Source organism: Phyllostomus hastatus, unplaced genomic scaffold (assembly GCF_019186645.2).
Source record: "Phyllostomus hastatus isolate PE091 unplaced genomic scaffold, TTU_PhHast_1.1 phas_contig_58, whole genome shotgun sequence".
NCBI classification, from domain to species: domain Eukaryota; kingdom Metazoa; phylum Chordata; class Mammalia; order Chiroptera; family Phyllostomidae; genus Phyllostomus; species Phyllostomus hastatus.
Window position 1 is genome coordinate 17,039,122 of NW_025333916.1, and position 27,034 is coordinate 17,066,155.

The 27,034-nt window shown below is 37.3% G+C and overlaps 1 protein-coding gene across 1 annotated transcript in view; it reads right to left on the bottom strand.

The window, feature by feature from the left end:
• Positions 1–296: 296 nt before the first annotated feature.
• Positions 297–27,034, bottom strand: part of LOC123824936 (small ubiquitin-related modifier 2-like) — a 35,823-nt gene continuing 9,085 nt past the window's right edge. The window contains exons 2-3 of the mRNA XM_045848351.1: positions 431–640; positions 297–359 (exon numbers count right to left, since the gene is read on the bottom strand). Coding sequence (XP_045704307.1) covers positions 297–359; positions 431–640 — 273 coding nt within the window. The remainder of the gene's footprint in view (positions 360–430; positions 641–27,034) is intronic.

The following is a 27,034-nucleotide window of genomic DNA, read 5'->3' on the forward strand; positions in this document are numbered from 1 at the left end:
GTTTCTCTCCCTCTCTTTCTCCCTCCCTTCCCCTTTTTCTAAAAATAAATAAGTAAAATCTTTAAATGAAATAACATAACATACCATTGGCCATTTAGTTAAAAAAATGCAAATGCTTGTGCACATACATTAGTTACTTTATGTGCAACAAAGGAACGGGGGAGGGAGAAATGAAAGAATAAAGAAAACTACTGTAGTAGTCAGGATGTGATAGAACCAAAGTGCAATTTTCTAACCGAGAACATCTTCTTGGTCTGGAAGAACAGAGTTATGGAGTAAAGCAGCAGGTTTCCTTTTTAGTAGGCATCTCCTGTCTGCTGCTGGAACACATCAATTGTATCTTCATCCTCCATCTTCAACTCTGCAGGTGTGCCTGTTTCATTGATTGGCTGCCAGTCAAATCAGAATCTGATCTGCCTCATTGACAAACCCTGTCATTCAAATAGGCTTTCATTAATTTACTAAGTAGCGTATGCCTCTTAATTTTAAACTGGACCACGGAGCCATCCTGCCCCGCCACCTTCAAATTGGTATGATCCCTGTCCCCAATCTTGACTCCTTCCTTGGGTTTTTCGATGGCCACAGTGATCAAAGGTGTCTCCTCAGGGGCCCCTTCACAAAAGAGGTACCAGATCTGCACCTAAGGAGCACAAAACCAGCACCAGGAGTGGCAGAAGGAGGTAGGCAGTGATTGTGGTGGCGGAGGTAGAAGAGTCTTTTCATTCTTTAAACTGTCATCTTACATAAATAATTAGGTATCTTCTGTTTCTCAGACACATTACTTAATATTATTGAGGATTAAAGAAAAGAAACTAAAGACAATGTCTCTTTTATTGCAAACTTTAAAATGTACTTGAGAATGAATTTATGCATTATATGTATAAATATACACATTTACATAATTATATGTGCACAAACAGGAACTTCAAACCCTTCTAGGGATAAGTATAAGTTGATATAATGAGTCTTTCTGTGCCTTAGTTTAGTCATTTATAAAATAAGGACAACAATACCTACATCACAAGATTGTTGTAAAGATAAGTGAGCAATGTACATGGAAGTGTCTCATAAGCTTTAAGAAGAAGGTTTATTTATACCTTAATAAGTGTGAAATATTTTCAAGCTATCCCTGTCGGAATTTTATTCTCCATGGGATATTACTGAAGTTTGTATACATTAGCCTTGAATTTTCTTTTCAGACTAAATGATCAGTTGTGAGTGTTCTGGTTTGAAACACTGAGAGAGCAAGTAAATATTAGAGGAAATCCAAATCTACTTTTATGGAAAATGCCTTGCTTTGCCTACAGATACCTAGTCATATGACCTACTTATATTCAGACGTGTGTCTTCTACTCTGCCATGCCCATTCCCAATCAGAAGCCATCTGTTTTTCAAAGTTTGTGGCTGTCTGCCTTCACCAGCTACACAGAATACCAGAATTCCTGGGTCCTCCTCAGAGGTTATTTTTTAATTTTCTGCTGTTCAACTCATATCAAAACCTTAGCTGAAAGAAGTAGTTCTTAACAATCATCCAAAATAAGGTTTTTTTCCCTTGGATTAAATTAGATTCTAAGAAGGCATGCTTGATTGCAATATCACCAATATTGAATTGAATTTTAACATTATACTTGCAGATTTTATCAAAGTTATTATAAGAAAAAGCTATATAAAGTTTGGTCTGATTTATTGTTGTTAAGCAAAATGAGGTCATTTTTTTGCCCAGTGGCTTCTTTGGGTCTCTTGTCAGGGGTTGCTATTAAAATTTAAAGCCTGAAAGAATGATGTATAGATACACTTCTTTATCTTCTGAAGGCTATGAAATCTGTCTTGATTTTGTCCTGTTTTAGTTTGGTCCCGACTGCCAGGCAATCAAATGATCAACCGCACTAAGTGCACAGGTGTTATGGTCACTTTTTACCTTCTTTCATGGTTGATTCTCTATTTCCATTTTGTTGTACATAGACATATAGATGATAGATGATAGATAAGCAGATAGATAGAAAGAAGACAGATGGATGAATCTCCTTTACAATAAGCCACAAAAATCTTTTAAAGAAATATTTTCTTCTCTGTTATTATTATTATTTTTGCACATTGTAAGAGTCTTGTTTTATTCACCACAAAGGAAATAATGTATATTTTGGTTCCAAGGCCAGCACTCAATCCACTGGAAATGTATTTTCTTTTTTAAAATTTTTCTCCGCCCCCTCAAATAATGTATTTTTTAATGTTAAAGGAAATTTAACATTTAGAGAGTCATTGTAAATACATAAGAAATATTGGAATCAGGGTTAAAGAAATTTAATAAGGTATTTATAGTTATCTTCTCAGAAGTTGAATACTGCAATAATATTTAAATGTATTTCAAGTTTCAGTTTAATCTTTCTTGACAATGATCAATGAATAGATTTCAATTGTGATTTGATTTGCATTACTAATTTACACATGAATTCTATTGATAACATAAGCTACAATTGATTTTATATATTGAAGACAGCAAAAACACAATATCAAAAGAATATGACCTGCTTTGTTTATACTGCAAGACCTCTTAAACTGTGATTTTATTCTCCTGTGTTTTATATTTTCCTCAGGAAATGCAATGCAAAAAGGCTTTGCCATAAAGTTTACTCTCCCCACTCCCGCAAAAAAAAGTCCATAAAATTTTGGTGAGTTTATAAAGCTAAATGTATTTTTTAAAGGGCTATTTCATCAAAATGTTTTTAACTGAATTAGAATTTATGTTTTAAAGCAGTTTTAAATTTACAGAAAAAGTGAGCAAAAAAGTACAGAGAGTTCCTAACCGTGGTATGGTTTTATTTTTAATGAGAATGATTTAAGAAATTTTTAAGCCAAGATTATTTTCTCTCCCCTTTAACTGTTCCCTCCAGAATCTCATAAATTTAGTATTGGTTAAATTAGATAAATAAATTCAACTGTAGGTTGAATTTCATGAACATTATCAATATTATTTTATTCTGGAGAATTTAAAGAATTCTCTTTAAATCATCTGCATCTTTTGTTATCCCCCCCATTAAACCTGGTATTGTTTATATGAGGCAGTAGAGTATAAAGCAGTGATTTTGCTGTTAATTCAGAGATGATTTCATTATTACAATAGGTCATTGATAGCTGTGACCTCCAGTGAACTCCATTGTCCTATTCATAGACACTACATGGTTAAATGGATCACAATTTTAAGTGAAACATTATAATCATAGCATTGCTTAAACTGAACATGACTGAAATAAATATACCTACACATATATTAATGATGAAAATATAAAAAATATATTTAATAGTTGTTACTAGAATAATATTTTAACATTGCCTTTAGGATGCTTCTAATTCCTCTGTTCTGATATTCTTTCTACACATTTCATCCATTTGTGCCAATTTTAGTGCCTGGTTCCTTTTTTTGATCAATTGTTGCTCAGAGGCAATTTTGAGAACATCTGATATATTATAAACTCCTCTTTACTTTTCTTCATAAGTTCCAAGTGTTTTCTTTTCCTAATTTTTTTTACCATCTTAACCATTTTTAAATGTAGACTTCACTGATATTAAATACATTCTATTGTACAATCATCACCACATCCATTTTCAAAACTTTGTTTTTTCACCTTCAAGTTTCTTTTTATTAGCATTTTATTCTCACTCTGTTACCTTCCTATAAGAAAGGATATTTCCAGAATTTTATCACTCCAAATCTGACTCCAGGCCTATGCAGAGGGCTACATATTTACCATCAGATACTGAGTCTATTTTCCTGCACAGGACCTCATAACTCTTTTTGTTTTGTAAAACCAAAACTCTATACCCATTAAGCACTAACTCCCCATTCTCCCCACCTTCCAGTTCCTGGCAACCACCATTATACTTTCTGTCTTTATGATTTTTGACTATTACAATTACCTCACCTAAGTGAAATCATGCAGAATTTGTCTTTTTGTGACTGACTTATTCACTTAATGTAATGTCATTAAGATTCATCCAGCCTTGGCTGGTGTGGCTCAGTGGGTTGAGTGCCGGCCTGTATACCAAAGGGTTGCTCATTTGATTCCCAGTCAGGGCACATGCTTGGGTTGGAGGCCAGGTCTCCAAATAGGGGTATGTGAGCAGCAACCACACACTGAGGTTTTGCTCCCTCTTTCTCTGTCCCTTCCCCACTCTGTAACAATAAATGGGAAGGTGGGGAGTACTGGGGTGGTAGGGAGGGGTAGGGGGAAAAGGCAGAAAACTACTTAATAAAATTCAAAAGTATTTAATAAAGAAATAAAAAATAAAACCTTTAAAAATAAACCTGTTTTGCTTTTTTAAATATATTTTATTGATTATGCTATTATAGTTGTCCCATTTCCCCCCTTCACTCCCCTCCACCCTGTACACCCTCTCCCACCCACTTCCCCTTCCTTTAGTTCATGTCTGTGTGTCATACTTATAAGTTCTTTAGCTTCTACATTTCCCATACTATCCTTACCCTCCCCCTATCTATTTTCAACCTACAATCTATGCTACTTATTCTCTGTACCTTTTCCCCCTCTCTCCTCCTCCCACTCCCTGGTTGTTAACCCTCCATGTGATCTCCATTTCTGTGGTTCTGTTTCTGTTCTAGTTGTTTGCTTAGTTTCTTTTGGTTTTGCTTTAGGTGTGGTTGTTAATAATTGTGAGTTTGCTGTTCTTTTACTATACATGTTTTTTTCTGTATCTTCTTTTCTTAGATAAGTCCCTTTAACATTTCATAAAACAAGGGCTTGGTGATGATGAACTCCTTTAACTTGACCTTATCTGAGAAGCACTTTCTCTGCCCTTCCATTCTAAATGAAAGCTTTGCTGGATAGAGTAATCTAGGATATAGGTCCTTGTCTTTCATGACCTGGAATACTTCTTTCCAGCCCCTTCTTGCCTGTAAGGTCCCTTTTGAGAAATCAGCTAACAGTCTGATGGGAACGCCTTTGTAGGTGACTGTCCCTTATCTCTTGCTGCTCCTAGGATTCTCTCCTTCATTTTACTCTTAGGTAATGTAATTCTGATGTGCCTTGGTGTGTTTCTTCTTGGGTCCAACTTCTTTGGGACTCTCTGAGCTTCCTGGACTTCCTGGAAGTCTATTTCCTTTGCCAGAATGGGGAAGTACTCCTTTATTATTTGTTCAAATATGTTTTCAATCTGTTGCTCTACCTCTTCCCCTTCTGGCACCCCTATAATTCGGATGTTGGAACATTTAAAGATGTCCTGGAGGTTCCTAAGCTCCTCCTCATTTTTTTTTGAATTCTTATTTCTTCTTTCTTTCCTGTTTGGTTGTTTCTTTCTTCCTTCTGGTCCTCTCTATTGTTTTGAGTCCCAGTTTCCTTCCCATCACTATTGGTTCCCTGTGCATTTTCCTTCATTTCTTTTATGGTAACCTGCATTTGTTCATCTAATTTGCAACCAATATCAACCAATTCTGTAAGCTTCCTGATCACCAGTATTTTGAACTGTGCATGTGATAGGTTAGCTATCTCTTAGTCGCTCAAATGGATGAGTTCTGGGGCACTAATTTGTTCTTTTGTTTGAGCCATCTCTCTCTCTCTCTCTCTCTCTCTCTTTGATCTGGTCGCTCCTGTTACGTTGAGGGGCGGAGCCTTAGGTGTTCACCAGGGCAGGGCACCCCAGTTGCTAGACAGTGACGTATGTGAGGGTGGAGTCAAGAGGGAACAATGGCGGTAGCTCCATTCTCCGTGGGACCTCATTCCCTTCCCTGGGATCCTGGGTTGCGCGCTCTGCCCTGCTCCACAATCGCTGCCTCACTGGGTCTGCCAACTGCCGCTTGTGTACTCAGGGTCCACCCACTGCGATCTTGCATGCCCCCAATGACTTATGCACCCAATTCTTCCTGCTCTCCATGCTGCGACCCGCACCCAGCTGCTCATCTCCGCCCCTCCTACTGGTCTGGATGAACGGATTTATTTCAACTTCTTGGCTGTCCGACTTCCTTTCAGATAAATTTTCTGTCAGTTCTGGGTGTTATTCTGCCTCTAAATTGTTGTTGTTCCAATCTTGGTTGTGCGTGGAGGTACGGTGCATCCACCTATGCCTCCATCTTGGCCGGACTAAAAAATAAACCTTTTTTAAAAAGGAAGGAAATGCTGACACTTGGATGATTTTTTTTTCCTGTGGACTCAGATATTCCTGTGGAAAATCCCTAGTTATTGGTATCTGCAGAGATTTTCTCTTGAGCTGGTCAGTTCCCCAGAGAGTAGTATACTAATGTCTTAGTGTTGGGGAAAGGGTTGGGATCAGGAAATGGGTAAATCTCTGCTGCCATCTTTCTCCGAATCAAAGGCAGGAAGAAAGATCAGGTTTCACCATTAGAAGTGATGCCCATCAGTAAATGAATGAATCAAAAAACTATGGTACATTTACACAATGGAATTCTATGCAGCAGAAAGAAAGAAGGAACTCCTACCCTTCGCAACAGCATGGGTGAGCTGGAAAGCATTATGCTAAGCGAAATAAGCCAGGCAGTGAAAGACAAATACCATACGGTCTCACCTTTAACAGGAACCTAATCAACAAAACAAAGAAACCAGCAAAATATAGTCAAAGACACTGAAATAGAGGACAGGCTGACAATGACCAGAGGGGAAAGAAGAGGGAATTTCAGGGGAGAATGGGAAGGGTTTACAGGAACAAATTTAAAGGACACAGGGACAGAAACTAGGGGGAGGGTGGTAATGGGAGGGAAGTGGGGAGGGTTGGGTGGGCAGGCTGGAATGGGAGTAAAAGGCAGAAAACTGTACTTGAACAATGATTGAAATAAAATAAAAGAAAAAGAAGTGTAGGCTTTCACTTACTAATTTTCCTGATTTTAGTTCTGAGCTTTCTGCACTATGTAAAAAATAAACCAAATGGAAGTTTTAAAAAGGACTTTTTGAAAACAAACCATTCTAAAATTCAGCATATCAAAAACCAAACTATTGCTATCCTCTTCAAATCTTCTCTTTTCACAGTTTGCTCATCTTGATAAACAATGACTTTATCCTTCTGGTTGCTCAGGATAAACTTGGGCATCATTCTTCACTGTTTTTTTTTTTCCTCACACATTTATCAATCAGGAAATCCTCTTAGCTCTATCCTCAAATTATATCCACTTCTCACCATCTGTTGCAAAGCACCATTATCTCTAGTCTATTGCAAATCGTTCCACCAACATTAATTTTTGATCTGTTACCAACAAAAAAAGTCTGTTTTATCTATTTCTGGCCATAGCTTTCTGTTCTGGACCTGACCACCTGTACTCTGACTTGCGGTAGCTCTGAACCTCCTCCCAGCATAATCACAGGTTTGGATCTTACTACACTTGACTTGCCCTGCACCAAATCCAGGAAGGCCAGGGCGCTGATGGCAAAGAAAAGAAAAAAGCAAAAGCAACAAACTATTCACCTCACAATTTTCTCTCAGGTCATGCAAACCATTTCTCAGAAAATAACTGAATGTCACTATGCTGGTTATTTGTCCATTTGTCCTCAGATTCATGCCCTGCTCTTCTCCTGTTCTGCTCTGTATTGCAGGGCCCTGGCACCGGCAAACTGCTGTCTCGGGCTCTTTGATAACTGGTTTCTGGTTAGGATGGACCACCGAGGAGACAATGACTAGAGATTAGAGAGTCAGAAGTGGGAAAATATCAGGGTATTTCTCCTTTCTCTCTTGGCATTGTGTGACATCTTAGGCAAGGCTCTGTCTGCCTCATGGTTCCATCTCTCTCTTAGGCCCCTAAGCTCTGGCTGTGGGAGCGATAGCAGTTCCCTGCAATAAAGGGAAGTTCTGCGTTGCTTCACTGACCTCTGATCTTCTCAGCTCTGCTATCACCTTTGTGACAAGTTCCCACATGAATTTAAAGGACACATTTAAAGGACACATAGACAAAAACTAGGGGGAGGCTGGTAATGGGAGGGAATGTTCTCTATTAAAATATCTCAGTTCTGTTTTCCTGCCTGGACCCAGATGGATACTGCTACCTTCCAAATTCCCACCATATGCTGCTAATACTAGCTCTAGTTTTATCTTCTAACCAGACTTCTGTCCCTGAGGTATTGCTAATATTTGTTTGCTTTCATATCTTCTCTAAAGGTTTGAAATAAAACTGTCCACCTTCTATAAAATAGAAGTACTATAAAACAGAAGTATTTCTAAAAACAGAAATACTTTTGGAATCATAGTCTAAGTGTTTATTTCTCAAGATCGGAGATACTAGCTTCTGATTTGGCCAATCTCTAAGAAATACAGGATTCTGAGCTAGACATTTCACAACTAGTTTTTTGAATCTTTGCAGTAACCTACAAGGTAATTACTACTTCCTCTTTATCACATGAGAAAACTGAAGCATGGAGAAGTGAAGTAACATGATCAACATTTTGTAGCTTATGAGTGATGAGACTTGGATGAGACTTGATTGAGACAAAGATTTATGTCTTTGTGATAAGAGCATTCTCCACTACCCCATTCCACATTCTAACACACTGGATGCCTACCTTCATATTAATCAGTGTTTGCTAATCCTTGTGGTTTTAATAAGCACAAATAGACATGTACATAGTAATTTTAGGATCATATGAAAGATATGAATTTAGGATTTATTAGGTACAAGCGTAGGGAACTGATTATGTCTTGATTAGGTCAACAATTGTACATAGCTTCAAACGTCATTCCAAGTGCTATTTGTACACTGGAACCATGGAAACAAAATTTAATTACCATGTTAATTCTATCATTAAAACCAACAATATATTTCAATATCCTTTGAGCTCCACAATGAAGTTAATACAGAACAGAACACGTACTTCCATTTATTCTATTGGGTTTGCCAAAAAGTTCATTTAGTTTTTTTTTCCATAAAATAAAAGACACTTTTTTATTTTTTACCAATAACATTATTGATTTGGATATTTTGAATATGTCAGCTGTCTCCCACTATTGGCTTCTAGTTGGTACATGTCAGGGGTACTGCTAAACATCTTCCAATGCCTAAGACAGTCCCACAGCAAAGGATTATTTGGCCAAAATGTCAATAGTGCCAAGAAACTTCACAAACCACATTTGACACCTTCAATCAGTCACAGTGCCTTCTCCATACACTGCACAAATCTTTTTTTTTTTGCATTTCAGTGGTATTTTTACCTTTCTTGAAAATAATAAAGCATAACATGCTGAAAATATGTTGCATGTTTTCTTCCATCTTCAATATTAAAATGACTGCAGAAAAATTCACCAATTTTGATGTTTTTTAATGTACAGATATGACAGTTGTCACAATCTAAAAAAATTATTTCAAATGAATTTAATGACAATTAAGCACTACTGGAGCCACCATACAGAAAAAAACACAAAGGACTTTTTGGCCAACCCAATACAAAAAAATGGAGAAACAAAAACAAAGCAGTTGTTTTGCTTAATGACTGAATCTCTGTTTTCAATGGAGGAATCTGCTTTTTAAGAGAAGCTGCCACAGTTAGCAAAGGAACAGGGACTGTAATAAAGGCAGGTCCCACTGCACTGTGAGATTTAAATCCAAAATGCATCTTAGTGCCTTATTTGCTCACAAAATTGAGACTGTGCACACACAAGTTTGTATGTATTTTTCTTTTTTTTTTAAGATTTTATTTATTTATTTTTAGAGATGGAAGGGAGGGAGGGAGAGAGAGAGAGAGAGAGAGATCAATGTGTAGTTGCTGGGGGTGATGGCCTGCAACCCAGGCATGTACCCTGACTGGGAATTGAACCTGCGACACTTCGGTTCGCAGCCCGCGCTCAATCCACTGAGCTACGCCAGCCAGGGCTGTATGTATTTTTCAAGCACCTTGTCCAAAGAAAGTAGTGTGGAAAGCATGTACTAAAATACTGAGGTTAGGATTTCAAGTGGGATTTAAAAACAAATGAGGAAAGAACAGATTTCACTTGAAATAAAAAGTGAAACATGACTCTACCTTCCTCCTTTTTGCTGTTAAACCCTTGAACCCTGGCATTGGTCTTTAGTAGTTATAAATCCTCAGAAGGCATTTGGCCTAATTCACAGATAACACTTGGGTATATGCACATGTAGGTCTGTGCTTTGTGGCTTTTTCTGTGACTAATTAACATTCTATACTGGTTTTTCACTGCTGCCTGTCATTCACTGTTGCCAATTCCTTCCAGGATTGGCTGCCATGTGTTAAGAAATGACAAATGAATTATAATACATAATAGAATAAAAAACAAGCACCCTGTGATTTCACATCCCCTTTGTGAGGCTGGGGGAACACTTCACAATCTATAATCTTATACTTTTTCAAGACAAAAAGAAAAGATTTTTTGGATCATCTACTGTTCTAAAAATACCTGTGTCCCTCATCCTTTATATTAGCACAGATGATTGGAAATTAATTCTATTGTTTAACCCAATGCAAAATAAAGGTCCTTAAAGTTTAGTTCTGATTAACTCACCAAAAAAATGTGATAAAAATAAAGGATCCTTCACTTGATACTCATTGTAACAACCAATAATAAGTGTTTACTTTCCAAGAAAAATCTAATTTCTACCATGTAATGGGACATTCTGTTAACCTCATTAGGCCATGCCTTTTAAAGTTTCAAATGCTTTCATGTGGAACTTATTATAAAGTTATTTTCTAGACTTCCATTGGCTATAAAATATGTTCATTATAAAACATATGGGCTTATTTATATCTTATTTTTAGAGACTTCTGGGGAAGACTTTTCCATAACCTCTTATGATTGAGGACTGCCTTGAAGAGAAGATCAGATCCTGTTTTATTTACCCCAGGACCATTTTTTGCTGAGATTTACTTTCTTTTCAGAAACACCATGGTGCTAAATAGCATCACAGGGAGGAATTAACAATGCATCCTCTAAAGATCAAGCATTTAGTCAGAGTCAGAAGATCTAGGTTTAAGACCCTACTGTCCCACTAACTGATCCATGTCACCTTGGGAAAGTGTTTTAACTTTTCTGAGCCAAAGTGTCAGATCTGTACAATGAATAATAATTACAACCACATGTCATTCACAGGGTTCATGTGAAGGAATGAAGTGTATGTGAGAGTACTTAGGGAATCTCCCCATTCTCTAATGTTGGAAAACTTTATGCATGGCTGACATGGTGCCAGGAAAGTAGGCAGTACTCACCAATCCCAAACTTCCAAGGTTTTCTAAACTTCAACAATTTGGCAAAAGAATCAAAGGGGGAAGGACAAGAAAACAAAAAAAAAAGTTCTTGTATCTAACTTTCAGATACTTTAAGATCTCTTACTTCTGCAAAGCCAATCTTACAAACAGTGTAAGTTTCCTGAGCAACAATCTTCTTTTTCTCCTTTTTTTCTTTTAATCCAACATTGGAAGGGACTCCAAATGCTCTTAATTCAAAACCAAGAAGTAAAGATTAGAAAGAATTAGTTAAGACATTTTAATTGGTATTAACCTAGATTAGTTGCTCCAACAAAAAAAATGATAATTTCTTATGAACAATGTGTACAACATTCATCATCAATAAGATTTAGCACTCCCAGAATCCTAACTTAAAAGTTGTAGCAAATGAGATCATGTAAAGTGCTAGGTAATACATTATTTTGTCTTGCTATGTGAAAATATCCTAACTACTCATAATCCTATTATTTTTCCTTAATGACAGTTCACAGAATTTTAAAGTAAAAGTGGAAACATTTAAAGGCAATTTAACTCAGTTTCAGGATGGTGAATCCTAGTAACTATGGAATTTTACAAGGTCTTTCAAACCAAACATTTAAACCTTCAGGCATATTGCTACCTTTTGGAAAACAAAAAGAGCCTTCCCCCACTCCCCCAGCACCATCCCTTTTATGGAGAGTGAGAAAGGAGAGAGGGTCAATGCTCAAATCGTCTAGATGGAAATAGGGTGCAGATTTACTCTCCTAGCTGAAATAAATAAAAAATCAAGCAAAAAGGTATGACAAAACAGTTTTCAAGAAATTGGACATCAGGCGATGAAAGCCAAAGATCTCTGAGATACGGAAAAAGACCAGACAAGCCCTGTGTTATCCCAGTTCACTGCTTTGAAAGAGTTTCCAGGCTATAGTGTAGAGACAGAGCACCCAGGTGGAGGTCTGGTGAACTCACAGGTTGAGGAGACAGAGCTGAGAGAGAAACCAGGGTACAAGGGAGCCAGAGTTTGTAGGTCAGAGTACCAAAGAAGAAAGGGCTACACAGAAAGAGAACCCCAGAGATCTCTAGAGGGTCCCCCTAGAAGACTCAGGTTAGTGTGGATAAGAGCACACATGATAAAATTACCTGCAACTGGCAGATAGTTAGGATTAGACTGAATAGAAACCTGAGGTGACACAGGGCCAGGAATAGTGCCTATTCCTAGCAGCAAGAATGAAAAACTCCATAATTTACTGAGCATTGGGAAGAGTACACAGAAGGGACTTGCCTTAGTAGTGGGGCATAGTTAGCCCTAGAATAATGCTGCTTTGGTTCATTTGCATCTCAAACATCACTTCCTCTGCCATTTAGCTTTACATTTCATACAAAACTAAATGATACATTTTTATCTTCTATTATTTTACATTTCCACAAAATTTTTATACATGTTCTCAACATCTAAAAGATGTACCTAATTCATTGTGACACTGAATATACAACCAATTTTTAAAAATACCCCTACCCTGGCTGCGTAGCTCAGTTGGTTGGAGCACTGTCCTGATACACCAAGGCTGAGGGTTTATTTCCTGGTCAGGGCATATATAAGAATCAACCAATGCATGAATAAATAAGTGGAACAACAAATCGATGTTTCCCTCTCTCTCTCTTTCTCCCTTCCTCTATCTCTAAAAAATCAATAAAGTTTTAAAATGAAACACTATAAAAATAAATAAAAATATTCTTATTTTTGCCATCCTATGTACTACATAAATATACTCTCATTTCTTTCAGTAATGGGAGCATACTATATACACATTGTATCATGCTTTTTTTTACTTTATAATTTATTTTGAAGGTTTTTTTTATTTCAGCATACAAAGAACTTCTTCATTCTTTTTTACATTTGAAGAGCATTCTATTTATGGGTTTATAACCCATAATTTATTTAATCACTTCCCTGCTACTGTATAGTTGGACTGTTTCCAATATTTTTCTTCTAAAATAATCCATAATATAAAACTTCACACATGATTCATTTCTTACATGTACAGATAAATATGTAGTATAAATTCTCAGACATGAAATTACTGGGTCAAAGGGTAAAATTCATTGGTGATTTTGCCTTTCATAAGGGTTACACTGATTTGCACTTCTACCAATATGTATATGAGAGCCTGTTCCCCACAGACTTGCCAATAGAGTGTATTCATGATATATTTTAGGTTTTTGAAATTATATTTTATTGATTATGCCATTACAGTTATCCCAGTTTTCCCCCTTTGCTCCCCTCCACCCAGTACCCACACTCTCTCAGACAACCTCCACACCTTTGTTCATGCCCATTGTTCGTGCATATAAGTTCTAGAGCTACTGTTTCCTACACTATATCTTACATGCCCATGGCTATTCTCTTACTACCTATTTGTACTTCTTAATGTCCTCGCCTCTTCACCAATTCACCCCAAACACCCTTCCATCCTACAACCATCAAAATGCTCTCTGTATCCATGGTTCTGTCTCTGTTCTTACTTGCTTAGTTTGTTTTTTAGAATCAATTGTTGATAGATATGTATTTTTGCCATTTTATTGTTCATAGTTTTGATTTTCTTTTTCTTAAGTCCCTTTAACATTTCATACAATAATGGTTTGGTGATGATGGATTCCTTTAGCTTTTTCTTGTGTGGGAAGCTCTTTATGTGCCCTTCAAGTCTAAATGATAGCTTTGCGGGGTAGAAAAATCTTGACTGTAGGTCCACACTTTTAATAGCTTTGAATATTTCTTGCCAATCCCTTCTAGCCTCAAAGTTTCTTTTGAGAAATCAGATGACAGCCTTATGGGAACTTCCCTGCAGGTAACTAACTGTTTTTCTCTTGCTGCTTTTAAGATTCTCTCTTTATCTTTAATTTTTGACATTTTGATCATGATGTGTCTTGGAGTGGGCTTCTTTGCATCCATCTTCTTTGGACTCTCTGTGCTTCCTGGACTTGCATGTCTATTTCCTTCACCAAATAAGGGAAGTTTTCTTTCATTATTTTTTCAAATAGATTACCAATTTCTTGTTCTTTCTTTTCTCCTTTTGGTACCCCTATGATATGACCGTTTGAATGCTTGAAGTTGTCTGAGATGCTCCTTACACTATCCTTGCTTTTTTGGACTACTTTTTTCTTCTTGTTGTTCTGATTGGTTGTTTTCTGCTTCTTTATGCTGTGAATCATTGATTTGATTCTTTTCTTCACCCTCTCTACTGTTGTTTCCCTGTAAATTGTTCTTTATTTGTTAGTGTATCCTTTGTTTCTGAATGGGTCTTTTTTATGCTGCTGAGGTCCTCACTAAGTTCCCTGAGCATCCTTGTAACCAGTGTTTTAATCTCTGCATCTCATAGATTGCTTATCTCCATTTTGTTTAGCTCTTTTTCTGGAGTTTTTACCTGTTCTTTCATTTGGGCCATGTTTTCTGGTCTCCTCATTTTGGTAACTTCCCTGTGTTTGTTTCTATGTATTAGGTAGAGCTGCTTTGACTCTGTGTCTTGGTAGTGTGGCCTGATATGGAAGGTATTCTGTAGGGTCCAGTGGCACAGCCTCTGCTATCACCCAAGCTGGGTAATCGAGGTGTGCCATCCATGTGGGCTGAATACACTTTCCTCTTGTAGTTGAGCCTTGGTTGCTGTTGGCAGGTCAATGGGGATTTATCCAGGGAAGTCTGCTGTAAAGACTGGCTGTGACCACTGACCCCAACCTCAGCCCTCCGTGGAGGATTAGCTGTGCAGGGGCAGGTAGTGGTGCTCCAACATGGTCGGTAGCTGTCCATTGGATGTGCAGGCCTTGGGGTTTATGAGTGGTATAGGCCAAGTTCAGCCCCAACTTGTATTCTGCATAGGGCCACCCTGTATGAGCTACAAAGAAATCTGCAGCAGCTGCTACTTGTGCTGAGCTTGTAGGTCCCCAGGTATAGCCAAGCTGGGAACCTAGGCTGGCCACTGCTAGTGCCAGGCCTGGGTCACTTAGCCAGAAGTACAGGGGCTGGAGGATCACTGAGGCTGGCTGTTGCTTATTTGAGAGGATTTAGGAAGTTGTGAAGCATGAGCCAACACCAGCTACTCATATGGAAAAGACACTGTTAAAGCTTGGGTGGGCCCATAAATTGTGTGAGGTGGAGCCTCAGGGAATAACCAGGGTAACACAAACAGTGTTAGCCATGGTGATGGAGTCTCAGATATGGCATCTGCCTGTTGGCTCTGTAGTCTATTGGGGAGAGGGCTCAGAAAAGGAACAATGGCCTCTGCCCACTGTTTTGTCTGGGAGAAAGCTGCAGCCCAGCTCTCACCTTGATGTCAGTCACTTCAGTTCCTCCCCATATGCCACTGATACCTTTTAGGCTGCTACCCTGGTGCTGGAGGTGAGATGGAGTGAGTCTGGTGAAATCCATTTGCAGTTTCTTTAAGAGGAACTGTTTGGGCTCTGGCTGGTGTGTCTTGGTGGATTGAGCACTAGCCAGTAAACTGAAAATTTGCTGGTTTGATTCCCAGTCAAGACACGTGCCTCCGTGGCATGCGAGGTCCCTGATTGGGGGGTGTATGAGAGACCACCAACTACTGTTTCTCTCTCACATCGATATTTCTCTCCCTCTCTTCCTCCCTTGCTTCCCCTGTCTCTGAAAATAAATAAGTAAAATCTTCAAAAAGTAATAAGAGGAACTGCTTGGAAATCTAACAGTTTCTTCCATCAACTCAATCATGACTGTTTTTTGCAGCCAGAAGTTATGGGGACTTATCTTCCTGGCACTGGAACCCTGGAGGGGTGGTGTGGGGCTTGGACCCCTTACTCCTGAGATATCCCTCCCGAATTTTTATCCACCACATGTGGGTGTGGGATCAGCCCATTCCACATCTCCAGGTCTCCGCCCTTCCTGCCAGTTTGGATGCATGTGGTTTCTTTAATTCCATAGTTGTCAGATTTTCATTTAATTCGAATTCTGATGGTTCTGAGTGATGGTGGTTCTATAATTTAGTTGTAATTTTTATGTGATTTTTTGAGGAGTAGAGCCTTGTTTACCTATGCTTCTATCTTGACCATAAGTCTCCAGTGTATATTTTATAGATAGTAAATTCCCTATTGTTCTAACACTCTAATACATTCTGATTGAATATTTTCACTTCTGTTATAAGAGCAATTTCTTGTATTTTTAGATACAATAAGATACTAAAATGTAAAAACTTAGAGTGTTTAAAATACATTTATACTATCATAAATACTTATTTACTCTCTTTAAGAAAAAAAAATAGTACCAGAAATGAGGCTTGTGAATATCTCACATGCCTAGTCTCTTTAATGATATTTTAATTCAGGGAATAATTATTGATATATATTAGTCCAAGCTTGAAAAGCATACATAAAGTCCACATTTTAAAATATTTAGCTATAAGAAATATTATTTCAAATAAAATTAGTATGAATCCAAGAACTTCTCAGTTGTTCAGCATTTATGGATTTTAAAAATATGTAAAAATAAAAACAGAAGAGAAAGTAGCAATCACTAGCTCATCACTTAACTGTTCAGTTTAAGTAGAAATGCCTAAGTAATTATAAAGTGCATAGTTGTGGAAAGAATTGCATTCAGCAATCAGGACTGGTTCTGGACCATCAAAGTAATGGTTGTTAAATACCACCATTTAGTAATGTGACCCTTTTCTCTTCAAGGTGCTATGTAAATGTAAGACATCAATCTTCTACTTAAAAAAAAATACCCAAATCAGACATGAGACAAACCTTGCTGATGAAACCTAACAGTCCCCAGCAACAAATATAGATTCTTTGACCAATGTTCTGAGTATTCTAGGTTGTGTGGTCCTCAGCCTGCCTTCTGTAGAATCTGAAGAGGTGAAGGGATTAAGAACTACAGATTGGTAAGTACAAAACAGTCATGGGGGTGTAAAGTAAAGCATAGTGAATGTAATATTGTGATAACTCTATATGGTACCAGGTGGGTAATGGAAATATTGAGAGGAACACTAAATAAAGTATTTAATTGTCTAACCACTAAGCTGTCCACCTGAAACCAAAATAAAGTAATATTGAAAGTAAACTGTAATTGAAAAATAAAAAATAAATAAACTGGTATGGCAGTTCCTCAAAAAAATTAGAAATAGAATTACTGTATGATTCAGTAATTCCATCCCTGGGTATACATCCAAAAGAACTGAAACCAGGGTCAGAGGTATTTCCATGTTCACAGAGGTATTATGCACAGTAGCCAAAAAATAGAAGCAACTCAAGTATCTATCGAGGAATGAGCAGATTAACAAAAAGGTATATATACATGCAATCAAGTATTCTTCAGCCTAAAAAAAGGAAAATTCTAACAAATGCTACAATACAGACAAATCTTGAAGATGTTAAGTGAAGATGCTAAGTGAAACAAGCTAGTCACAAGGAGACAAACACTGTACCTAAAGCAGTCAAAACCACAGATCTTGAAAATAAAAGGATGGTCAACTGGCTGGTGGGAGAGGAAAAAGGAGAGTTGTTTCATGCGTACAGAGTTTCAGTTTTGTAAGATGAGAAGAGTTCTGGAGATTGGTTGCACAGCATTGTGAATACACTTAACACTTCTAAAACTGTATACTTAAAATGGCTAAGATAGTAAGTTTATGTTACATGTATTTTACTACGATGTTTTAAAAACCTGAACTCTCACTCTGGGTAGTGTGGCTCAGTGGACTGAGCACTGGCCTGCAAACCAAAAGGCTGCCTGTTCGATTCGTGGTCAGGGCACATGCCTGGGTTGCAGGCTGTCCTGGTTGGAGGTGTGCAAGAGGCAGACAATTGATGCTTCTCTTGCGCAAAATCAACGTTTCTCTCCTTCTCTCTCTCTCTCACTTTCCCTCCTTCTAAAAGTAAATACATAAATCTTTAAAAAGCAAAAATAAAAGGAATATCTGGAGGCCATTAACACATTGATACTTGCATTGCCAGATAATTCATTTTTGTACTGATTTCTGAATAAATCTTCCTCTGCCATTTGTTTAATTTAAGAGTATCCAGACAGTTGAGCTATTAAATACCTGTCAGCATGTGGGTGAATCAGGATGTTCTCCACACTTTATAGCTCAAACAAATCCAGACATAAATTATATGCTAAGGCCATCAACAAACCTTGAGTTCATACTGGGCTGATTAAAACAACCTCCTTGTTCTTGCTGATTGATTGCTAAAAATAAATGCTGTAGATCTGAAGTTATTAATTCACATTATAAAACAGCTCATCATAAAATTTTGTTTGGGGAAAACGGAAACAGTCCCATGGCTAAAAGTAAATGGGAAGTGCTTCTTTTAGATGAACTATGAGAATGTGTTTAAGATAGAAAAAAAAGGAAAGTGCATTCTGTAGGTATCAATTTTTCATTGAGAAATAAAAGCATGAAAATGAATACTAACAGGAAAACATGAGTTGATAGACTGGATAGAAATAAGAATTTAATAAAGCTTACAGACCATGTAGGGCAAATATCTACAGATACAGCTGAAAAACTAGACTCCTCTGTTTTTTAATCTATTCTGTTCAAATTCTATTTCCCACTGCAAGACACTTATCTACTATATGGAGAAAATATAGCCCCATGGAAAATAAGTATTGATTAGCTAATCCAGTATGTATGACTAGCTGAGGGAAAAAAATGAACTATCAGAGAGATATGATTTAGAGAAAAAATATACTTGCTAATACAAATTATTCTATCACATTAGAGATAAAACATAAAACATCTCTTGAAGCCTCAATAAACACATTTGTCAATGTCTATAATTTAATATCAGACTAAAAATTTAACATGTTTAAGTAAAAAAGTTTTCAGAATTGAACCAAGAAAATACAACATGATATATTCATTCTTCACTCCTACAATATCTTTCTAAAAAGTCTGTGGACTAGGTTGATGATTTCCCCAGTGGCATGGAAAATTAAAAGTTTAAGATTATTCTTTACTTATTTGTGGTCATGAGGCAGTGTTTTTTAAGAGCTAGGCAAGCAGAGGGGGCAGGGAAATGAACCAGAATTCCTGGACCATGAAGCAAAACAACTTTATGATGTGGTCTGAGCACACTAAGACCTGCCTGTTTTATTTATCCTAAGAATAGAAATGGACTACAGTCAGAACAGTAGAAGAGGAAGTACACAGTTTTAAATAAGAATTGTAGTTATTTTTCCTTACCTACAGAGAGGGAACCTGAGATTGGTCTGGGGACCAAAATTTTAGACTTGAAATTAAAACATCAAATACACCACCACCAAAAAAAGAGTTGTTTGAGTGTCTTGAGATGGAAGAGACTTATATCAAAAATTTTTCCCATTAAAATTAATGGAAATGAATGAAAGTCATTAATTGAGGCCTAAGTATTATTTTATTTGTATATTTTATAAAAGTGGAAAATCCATTTTGTATCCTTCCCCTATTATGGGCAATATATCTTAAATATCTTTCTATAACTTACCACTCATAAATATAAAAGGTACTAGGTTCTTTGAGGAAAATTCTACGATCGACTGGAATCAAGTCATATGCTACCAGGCTCTGCATATTCTGCAAGTCACAAATTAGGAAATAAAACCAGAAGCCTAGGATTATATTAATTTGAAAAGTCCCTAGAAGAAAAGCATGAACAGCAGGATAAATTAACACTAAAACGAAGACTTTGAGAAGAAATATTTAAAGCTTAGCTGCATTAACAGGACTATATACAAAAATGTTATCTTTATATATAGAATTATATATACTACAATTTGTACTACTTAATCCTGTCCCCTTTTCTACCCATTCCTCCATCCTCTCCCATCAGGCAATGATCAAAATGTTCTCTATAAGTTTATTACTGTTTTGTTTATTTTTTTGTTTTTTAGATTTCACTTAAAACTAAAATCATACGGTATTTGTCTTTTCTATCTGACTTACTTCACTTAGCATATTACCCTCTAGGTCCATCAATGTTGTTGTCACAAATAGGAATATTTCATCATTTTTATGGCTGATTAATGTTTCACTCTATATGTATACCACATTTTCTGTATTCACTCATCCATCTGTGGATACTTATGTTGTTCCATATCTTGGCTATTGTAAATAATGTCACAATGAACATGGGAAATGGGTATTGCAAGAGCATGGGAGGTGATAGTAGCACAGATGCAACAACTCTTGGGAATAAGAGTTAGGAGTAAGGGGTGAAGGGACAGAGACAGCAATGGAGAGAGAAGTGGGGAGAGTTAGGAGGCTCCTGGAAGAAGAGGGCAGACAGAGGTTAGCTAGTCCAGTGTTTTTTCCAAATGAGTGGTGAGCATCACCTATAGGCTCTAGTGAAGGTCTCATGAAGTAATTCATGTCATGTGTTTTCCATTGTAGGCACTCATGAATTATTATTACTGTTGCTGGTTATTTTTTATTGAGTTTATAAAACTAAGGACAAGACACTTGCACATATTGATATAATCACTGGATTGCCACCTTATGCAGATCAAAATTTTTTAAAATGAAAAATAAAAAATTAGCAATTACAAAATTGATACTCTTTGGCTCTCAAATTTATTGCCAAAGAACTTAATAAGGATTTAATTCTAAAGTTGCCCCCAAAATGCAATAGTTTAGTAAATCTTTAGAAGTGTAATGATGTCTGTTTCATATTTTGAGTAGTTATTATATTTAAACTTTATTAAACATGTGTAATAATGAAGTAGAATCTTCAAAATCTGTGATTACTACATTAGCCAATTAGTGAGCTAATTAATATTTGAAGGAAAAGAAAAGCAGGTCTTGACATTTGGGAGCTGGTCTGGCATGCATAATTAGACCATGATATCTTCTTGAACATAAAACATTTCACAGAATATAAACATCATATAAGGCCACTCTGTGATTGGGATGGATGAAGACAAAAATGAGACTGCCCTGTAATCATGTCTGAACATGGACAAAACATAAAATTATCAAATACCGAACATTTCTCTATCCTAGCTGAGTGACTATTTATTTATTTATTTATTTATTTATTTATTTATTTATTTTTAGCCAATTAAAGCTTTAGTGTGGGTCTAGTCTTCCCTTCTCCTAGATTTGTTAAGCCTGGCTGGGTGGCTTGGCTGGCTGGAGCATTCAACCATACACCAAAATGTGGGTTCTAGCAACCGATCAATGTCTCTGTCTGTCTGTCTGTCTGTCTGTCTGTCTCCCTCCTTCCACTGCCCTACCTCCTCTTCCTGCTCCTCCTCTTTCTTCTTTTCCTCATAAAATCAATAGAGACTTCCAGTCAAGATGGAGGCATAGGCAAACATGGCTTGTCTCTTTGCACAACCACACCAAAATTACAACTAAAATATAGACAACCATCACTCAAGAATGTCAGAAATTGAGCTGAATGGAAGTCTGAAAACTATGATATCAAGTTGAATGGAAGTCTGACAACTACAGAAGTAAAGAAACCACATCCATTGAGATTGGATGCAGAATAGGCTGGTCCAACACCCATGTGGATAAAAATTCAGGAGGGGTCTCTTAGGAGTGAGGAGTCCCAGCCCCATACCAGTCCCCCCAGCCCAGGCTTCCAGTGCCAGGAAGATAAGTCCCCACAACTTCTGGCTGCAAAAAACATCAAGGATTGAGTTGGTGGAAGAAACTTCTGGAGTCCCAAGCAGTTCCTCTTAAGGAACCCACATACATACTCACCTACTCAGACTCACTCTCCCTGAGCTCTAGCACTGGGGTAGCAGCTTGAAAGGCACCAGTGGTATACAGGAAGAAATTGAAGTGCCTGGCATGTAGGCAAGCAGAGGCCATTGTCCCTTTGCTAAACCCTCCCCCCACAGAGCCAGTCAGCTGGTGCCATATCTGAGACCCCATCAATCTGGCTAAGACTGTGTGACTAGCCTTGAGGATCACTAGAGGCTCTGCCCCACCCAATTTAAGGGCTCACCCAAGCTGCTTTTCCATAAGGATGTCTGGTCTTGTCCTGTAAATCCTATCAAATAAGCAACAGCTGGCTTCAGTGAGCCCTAGCAGTAGCCAGGTTAGATTCACAGCTTGGCTATGCCTGGGAATCTCTAGTACAAGTGGCAGCCACCTCAGATTGCTTTACAGTTCAGGCAGGGTGTCCCAGGCAAAACAAAGGTGAAGGCTGACTCTGGCCTGCACCACCTGGGAACCCCAGGGCCAACTCGCCCAGTGGACAGCTACAGACTACATTGGAGCACTACCACCCTGCCCCTGCAGCTAATGCTCCAGGGAGGGCTGAGATTGGTGGTCAGTGGTCACAGCCAGTCTTTACAGTTGACTGGCCTGGATAAATCCCTCTCATTGACCTGAAACTAAGGCTCAGATACAAGTGGAGAGTGTACACAGCCCACATGGATGGCACACCTTGAGTACCCAGATTGAATGATAGAGGAGGCTGTGCCTCTGGACCCTATAGGATAGCTACTACATTAGGCCACACTACCAAGACACAGAGTCAAAGCAGCTCTACTTAATACAGAGAAACAAACACAGGGAAGTTGCCAAAATGAGCATACCAAGAAACAAGGCCCAAATGGAAGAACAGGTAAAAATTCCAGAAAAAGAGCTAAACAAAATGGAGATAAGCAATCTATGAGATGCAGAGTTCAAAACACTAGATATAAGGATGCTCAGGGAACTTAGTGAGGACCTCAGCAGCATAAAAAAGACCTTGTCAGAAAAAAAGAATATATTACTTGAAATAAAAAACAATTTACAGGGAAACAACAGTAGAGCGGATGAAGCCAAGATTGAAATCAATGATTCAGAACATAAGGAAGCAAAAAACCAAGTTATTATAACAACGAGGGAAGAAAAGAATAAAAAAACAATGAGGATTGTATAAACAGGCTCTGGGAGAACTTGAAGAGCTCCAACATTTGCATCAAAAGGGTTCCAGAAGGAGAAGAGAAAGAGCAAGAAATTGGACATCGATTTGAAAAAATAATGAAAGAAAACTTCCTTAATCTGGTGAAGGAAATAGACATGCAAGTCCAGGAAACACATAGAGTCCCAATTATGATAGATGCAAAGAGGCCCACTCTAAGACAGATCATAATTAAAAGGCCAAGGGTTAAAGATAGAGAGAGACTCTTAAAAGCAGCAAGAGAAAAGAAGTTAGTTAACAGATAGTTGCCAGATGGGAGAGGGGAGAGAGAAAATGGTGAAGATTTGCGTGAATTAAGAAGTATGAGCCCTGGCTGGCATAGCTCAGTGGATTGAGCTTGGGCTGTGAACCAAAGTGTCGCAGGTTTGATTCCCAGCAGGGATACGTGCCTGGGTTGCAGGCCATAACCCCCAGCAACCGCACATTGATGTTTCTCTCTCTCTCTCTCTCTCTCTCTCTCTCTTCCCCTGCTTCCCTCTCTAAAAATAAATAAATAAAATCTTTAAAAAAAGAAGTATGAATTGGTAGTTACAGAATAGCCACAGTGATGTAAAGTACAGTATAGGAAATGGAGTAGCCAAGCAACTTATACGCATGACCCATGGACATGAACAATGGTGGGGAGATTGCCTGAGGGAGGGGGAGGTGTGGGTAGAGTGGGGCAAAGGGGGAAAATCAGGATAACTCTAATAGCTTAATCAATAAAATATAATTAAAAATATAAATAAAAGGCAAAAAATAAAATAAATAATATTAATAAAGTTATCCTTGAGTGAGGGTTAAAAAAAAGATTTGTCAAGATACCTAATTATATATTATCCCCTCATTTCATAATAGTCTCCATTCTAGACCAGATTCCTGCTTCCTTAACTGCCCCTCCCCCCAAAAAAGTCACCTACCATAAGCCCAATCCATAAATTTTTTCTGTCATCCTATTCCTGTGACATCCCACAGTTCTTTGGCGGTGTCCACTCTCCTTTACTGCAATGAGTAATCAACCCAACTATAAGAGTATTCCTGGTGGTTTTAGGTGGAGGGCATTTATATTTGACATATATTTACCAATTTCTAATAAATAGTTTGCTTTGGCTTTGACAAAACAGAGAGGGGGGCATTACATTTAGGAACTGAGATTTCAACTTGTAGTCCTTGCATAGAAATAAAATGATAACCCTAAAACAACTCAAATAGGCCTTTCTTCCAAGTTAGTTTACACAAACTTTAACCATGCACTGTAAATCTCTGATGGCAAGTCCACGGTGTAGTAACACGCCAAGACAGAGCTACAACAATTCCTACCCATTGATTACAGACATCAGCTTAACATGCAAATTTCTTATAGCAAGAGCCAATTCATTGTGCCTTTTTACAAAGTCCTGATTGTGAACATATTTGGTCTTTGGCAGTGAGCCAACCTACATATCACTAATTCTTCCTGGTGTTAAGATAGTTGTTGGTTAAGTAGGAAAATAGTCACTCATGAACACATAGCAAGTACCCATTGCCCTTTTGTACCAAACACTGTTATTTAGTATTGGTCCTTGTAAGAGCTTTTTCAATGCCCTAAGGACACTCACCTTTGTAATGTCCACAATGCAATCACTGAAGATCCTTGGAAAGAGTGAGAGAGTAAGCCCTTATACATACAACATTCCAAAGATCAAAAAGCTCAAAGAACCTGGTTTGGGGGAGTGAGAGGGGTTAGGGTCAATGAGTAAGATAACATAAAGTAAACTAAGTATTTTATTGACTTCCTGATAGTCATAAATTAACATTTGGTATAAATGTATGTGCAAAACTTACACTTTTTACATCTTCAGTAAAATGTGGGAGTATCTGTTACTCAAATAAAAAAATATCTGTTGTTTGTTGAATTTAATTGTTATTTATGTTAGTGACTCAGGTGAATTCCCTTCAAGGTCCTGAATATCTTGTAAGTCTTAAAAAATATGGATAAAAGTGTATATATATTTGAGGGGCAAATGTATTTAATTATATTTTATTCTTTTGAAAATTAATAATCCATACAAATTATATATTGTGACTTGCTTCCCAGATATTACAGATAAATGGAAATTTTCTCAAAATCCACTCTACCATTCAATTGTAATGTTCTAACCAAATTCTGAGTTACACCTAATTTGTTGGAAATCAAACAGAAGCATGTTAATAATCTATAGGCTCGAAGGTATGCATGCTGAATTGTTTTCCAAAAGTAAATGGTATATGTGTGGGCCATGCATTGTGACTTCCTTCCAAAGTAGCTCATGGGAAGGAGGTGGAGAGAGAGAAACACTGCTTTCTCCAGGTGACCAAGGTTGGTATCAATGGTCCCTTATGTCAGTAATGTGCATCCATGATGCAATGTGACAAAAATGGCACTTTACCTCTGTGACCTTCCTCTCAGAAACCCTTAACTCAGTCTAATCATAACAAAATCAGCAGATAAAGTTCAATAGTGGGGCACCCTGCAATAAATCTGACCAACACTCCTCAAAACTGTCAAGCTCGGCAAAAATATGGAAAGACTAAGAACTATCACAGCAGATGGAGCTGAAGGACACATGACAACTACATTTAAAGTGCAATCCTGAGCCCTGGCTGCTATGGCTCAGTGGATTGAGTGCCGCCTGTGAACCAACGGGCCCCAGGCTCAATTCCTAGTCAAAGCACATGCCTGGGTTGCAGGCCAGGTCCTCAGTAAGGGGTGCACAAGAGGCAACATACATTGATGTTTCTCTCTCTCTCTCTCTTTCCCTTCTCCTCTCTCTGAAAAAATAATAAATATTTTTTAAAAAGTGTAATCCTGGAACAGAAAAAGGATATTTGTTTAAAAACTAAGAAATCTGAATAAACTACGAATTTAAGTTCAGCATGAATAAATAAATAAATGGTGGTTTTTCACTCATCTTGTATTACTTTGTAACATACTTATTTCAGAAAATGTAGTTAGAGTTAGCCTTTGGGACTAGGTAAAGTTAATTAACAACTTCTTGTGGTCATCAGAACCATGGCTATTTTTCCTTAGTATCACTGTTTTAATCGACAGAACTGGGCCTGGGACAGAAGATCATTTGTAACAAATGTGCTTTCCTCTGAGAAATGATTTTAGCAGTTTCTTCTTGAAATATATTTGTTTAAAAGAAACATGTGCTGCTTATAAAAAAATACTATCAATCCCAATGGCCAGCTATAAATCTAAGAATTACAGATCATATTCTATTTTCAGGGCATTGAGTTCCTTATTAAAAAATGCTTAGTTTCATAAGAAACAATGAGTATTGAGGAGGAAACTACAAATACTTGAATGTTATATGCTCCTGGTATTTTCTCCATCCAAATTACACACAACTGGGCAATAGCTTGTTTACAAATAATATAGTGTTCAGGGTAAAATATTTGGAAATTTAGAAGAACATGCTACTATGTAATTTACCCTTCCTAAAATCATCAACAAGATGTGACTACCATTTGAAATAATGAAGATGTTGATGATTAAAGTGATGACTAGTTTTCAGAGGGAATAATTGGTCAGATATTTTAGAATTGGCATGCATTCCTTAAGTGTCCCAAATGTCCAGTTAGAAATAAATGAGATCCTCCCTGGAATAATTTTTAGCAGTTAATTTTTAAATTACACTAGGAAATTCTTTTTCATTAATATTTGATTTAATACTTATTTGATATACAAATTTCTTCATTTCAATCACCATATGAAATATTAGAAAATTAATTGGCCAAATCTCTTCTAAAAAATCTTAAATCATTTTTTAATCTGTGCATGTTAGTGAGAAAAATATCATTAATTCCAAAAGTCACAATGTTATAATTCACTGAATCCTTTACTCCAAGGCAAAAACATTTATTGTTTATCCTTCTTGATTCTCACTGACTCTACCACAGTTCCTTCCATATGATAAGTACTTGTGAGGTAGAAGGAATAAACGAATAACTTAAAGAAC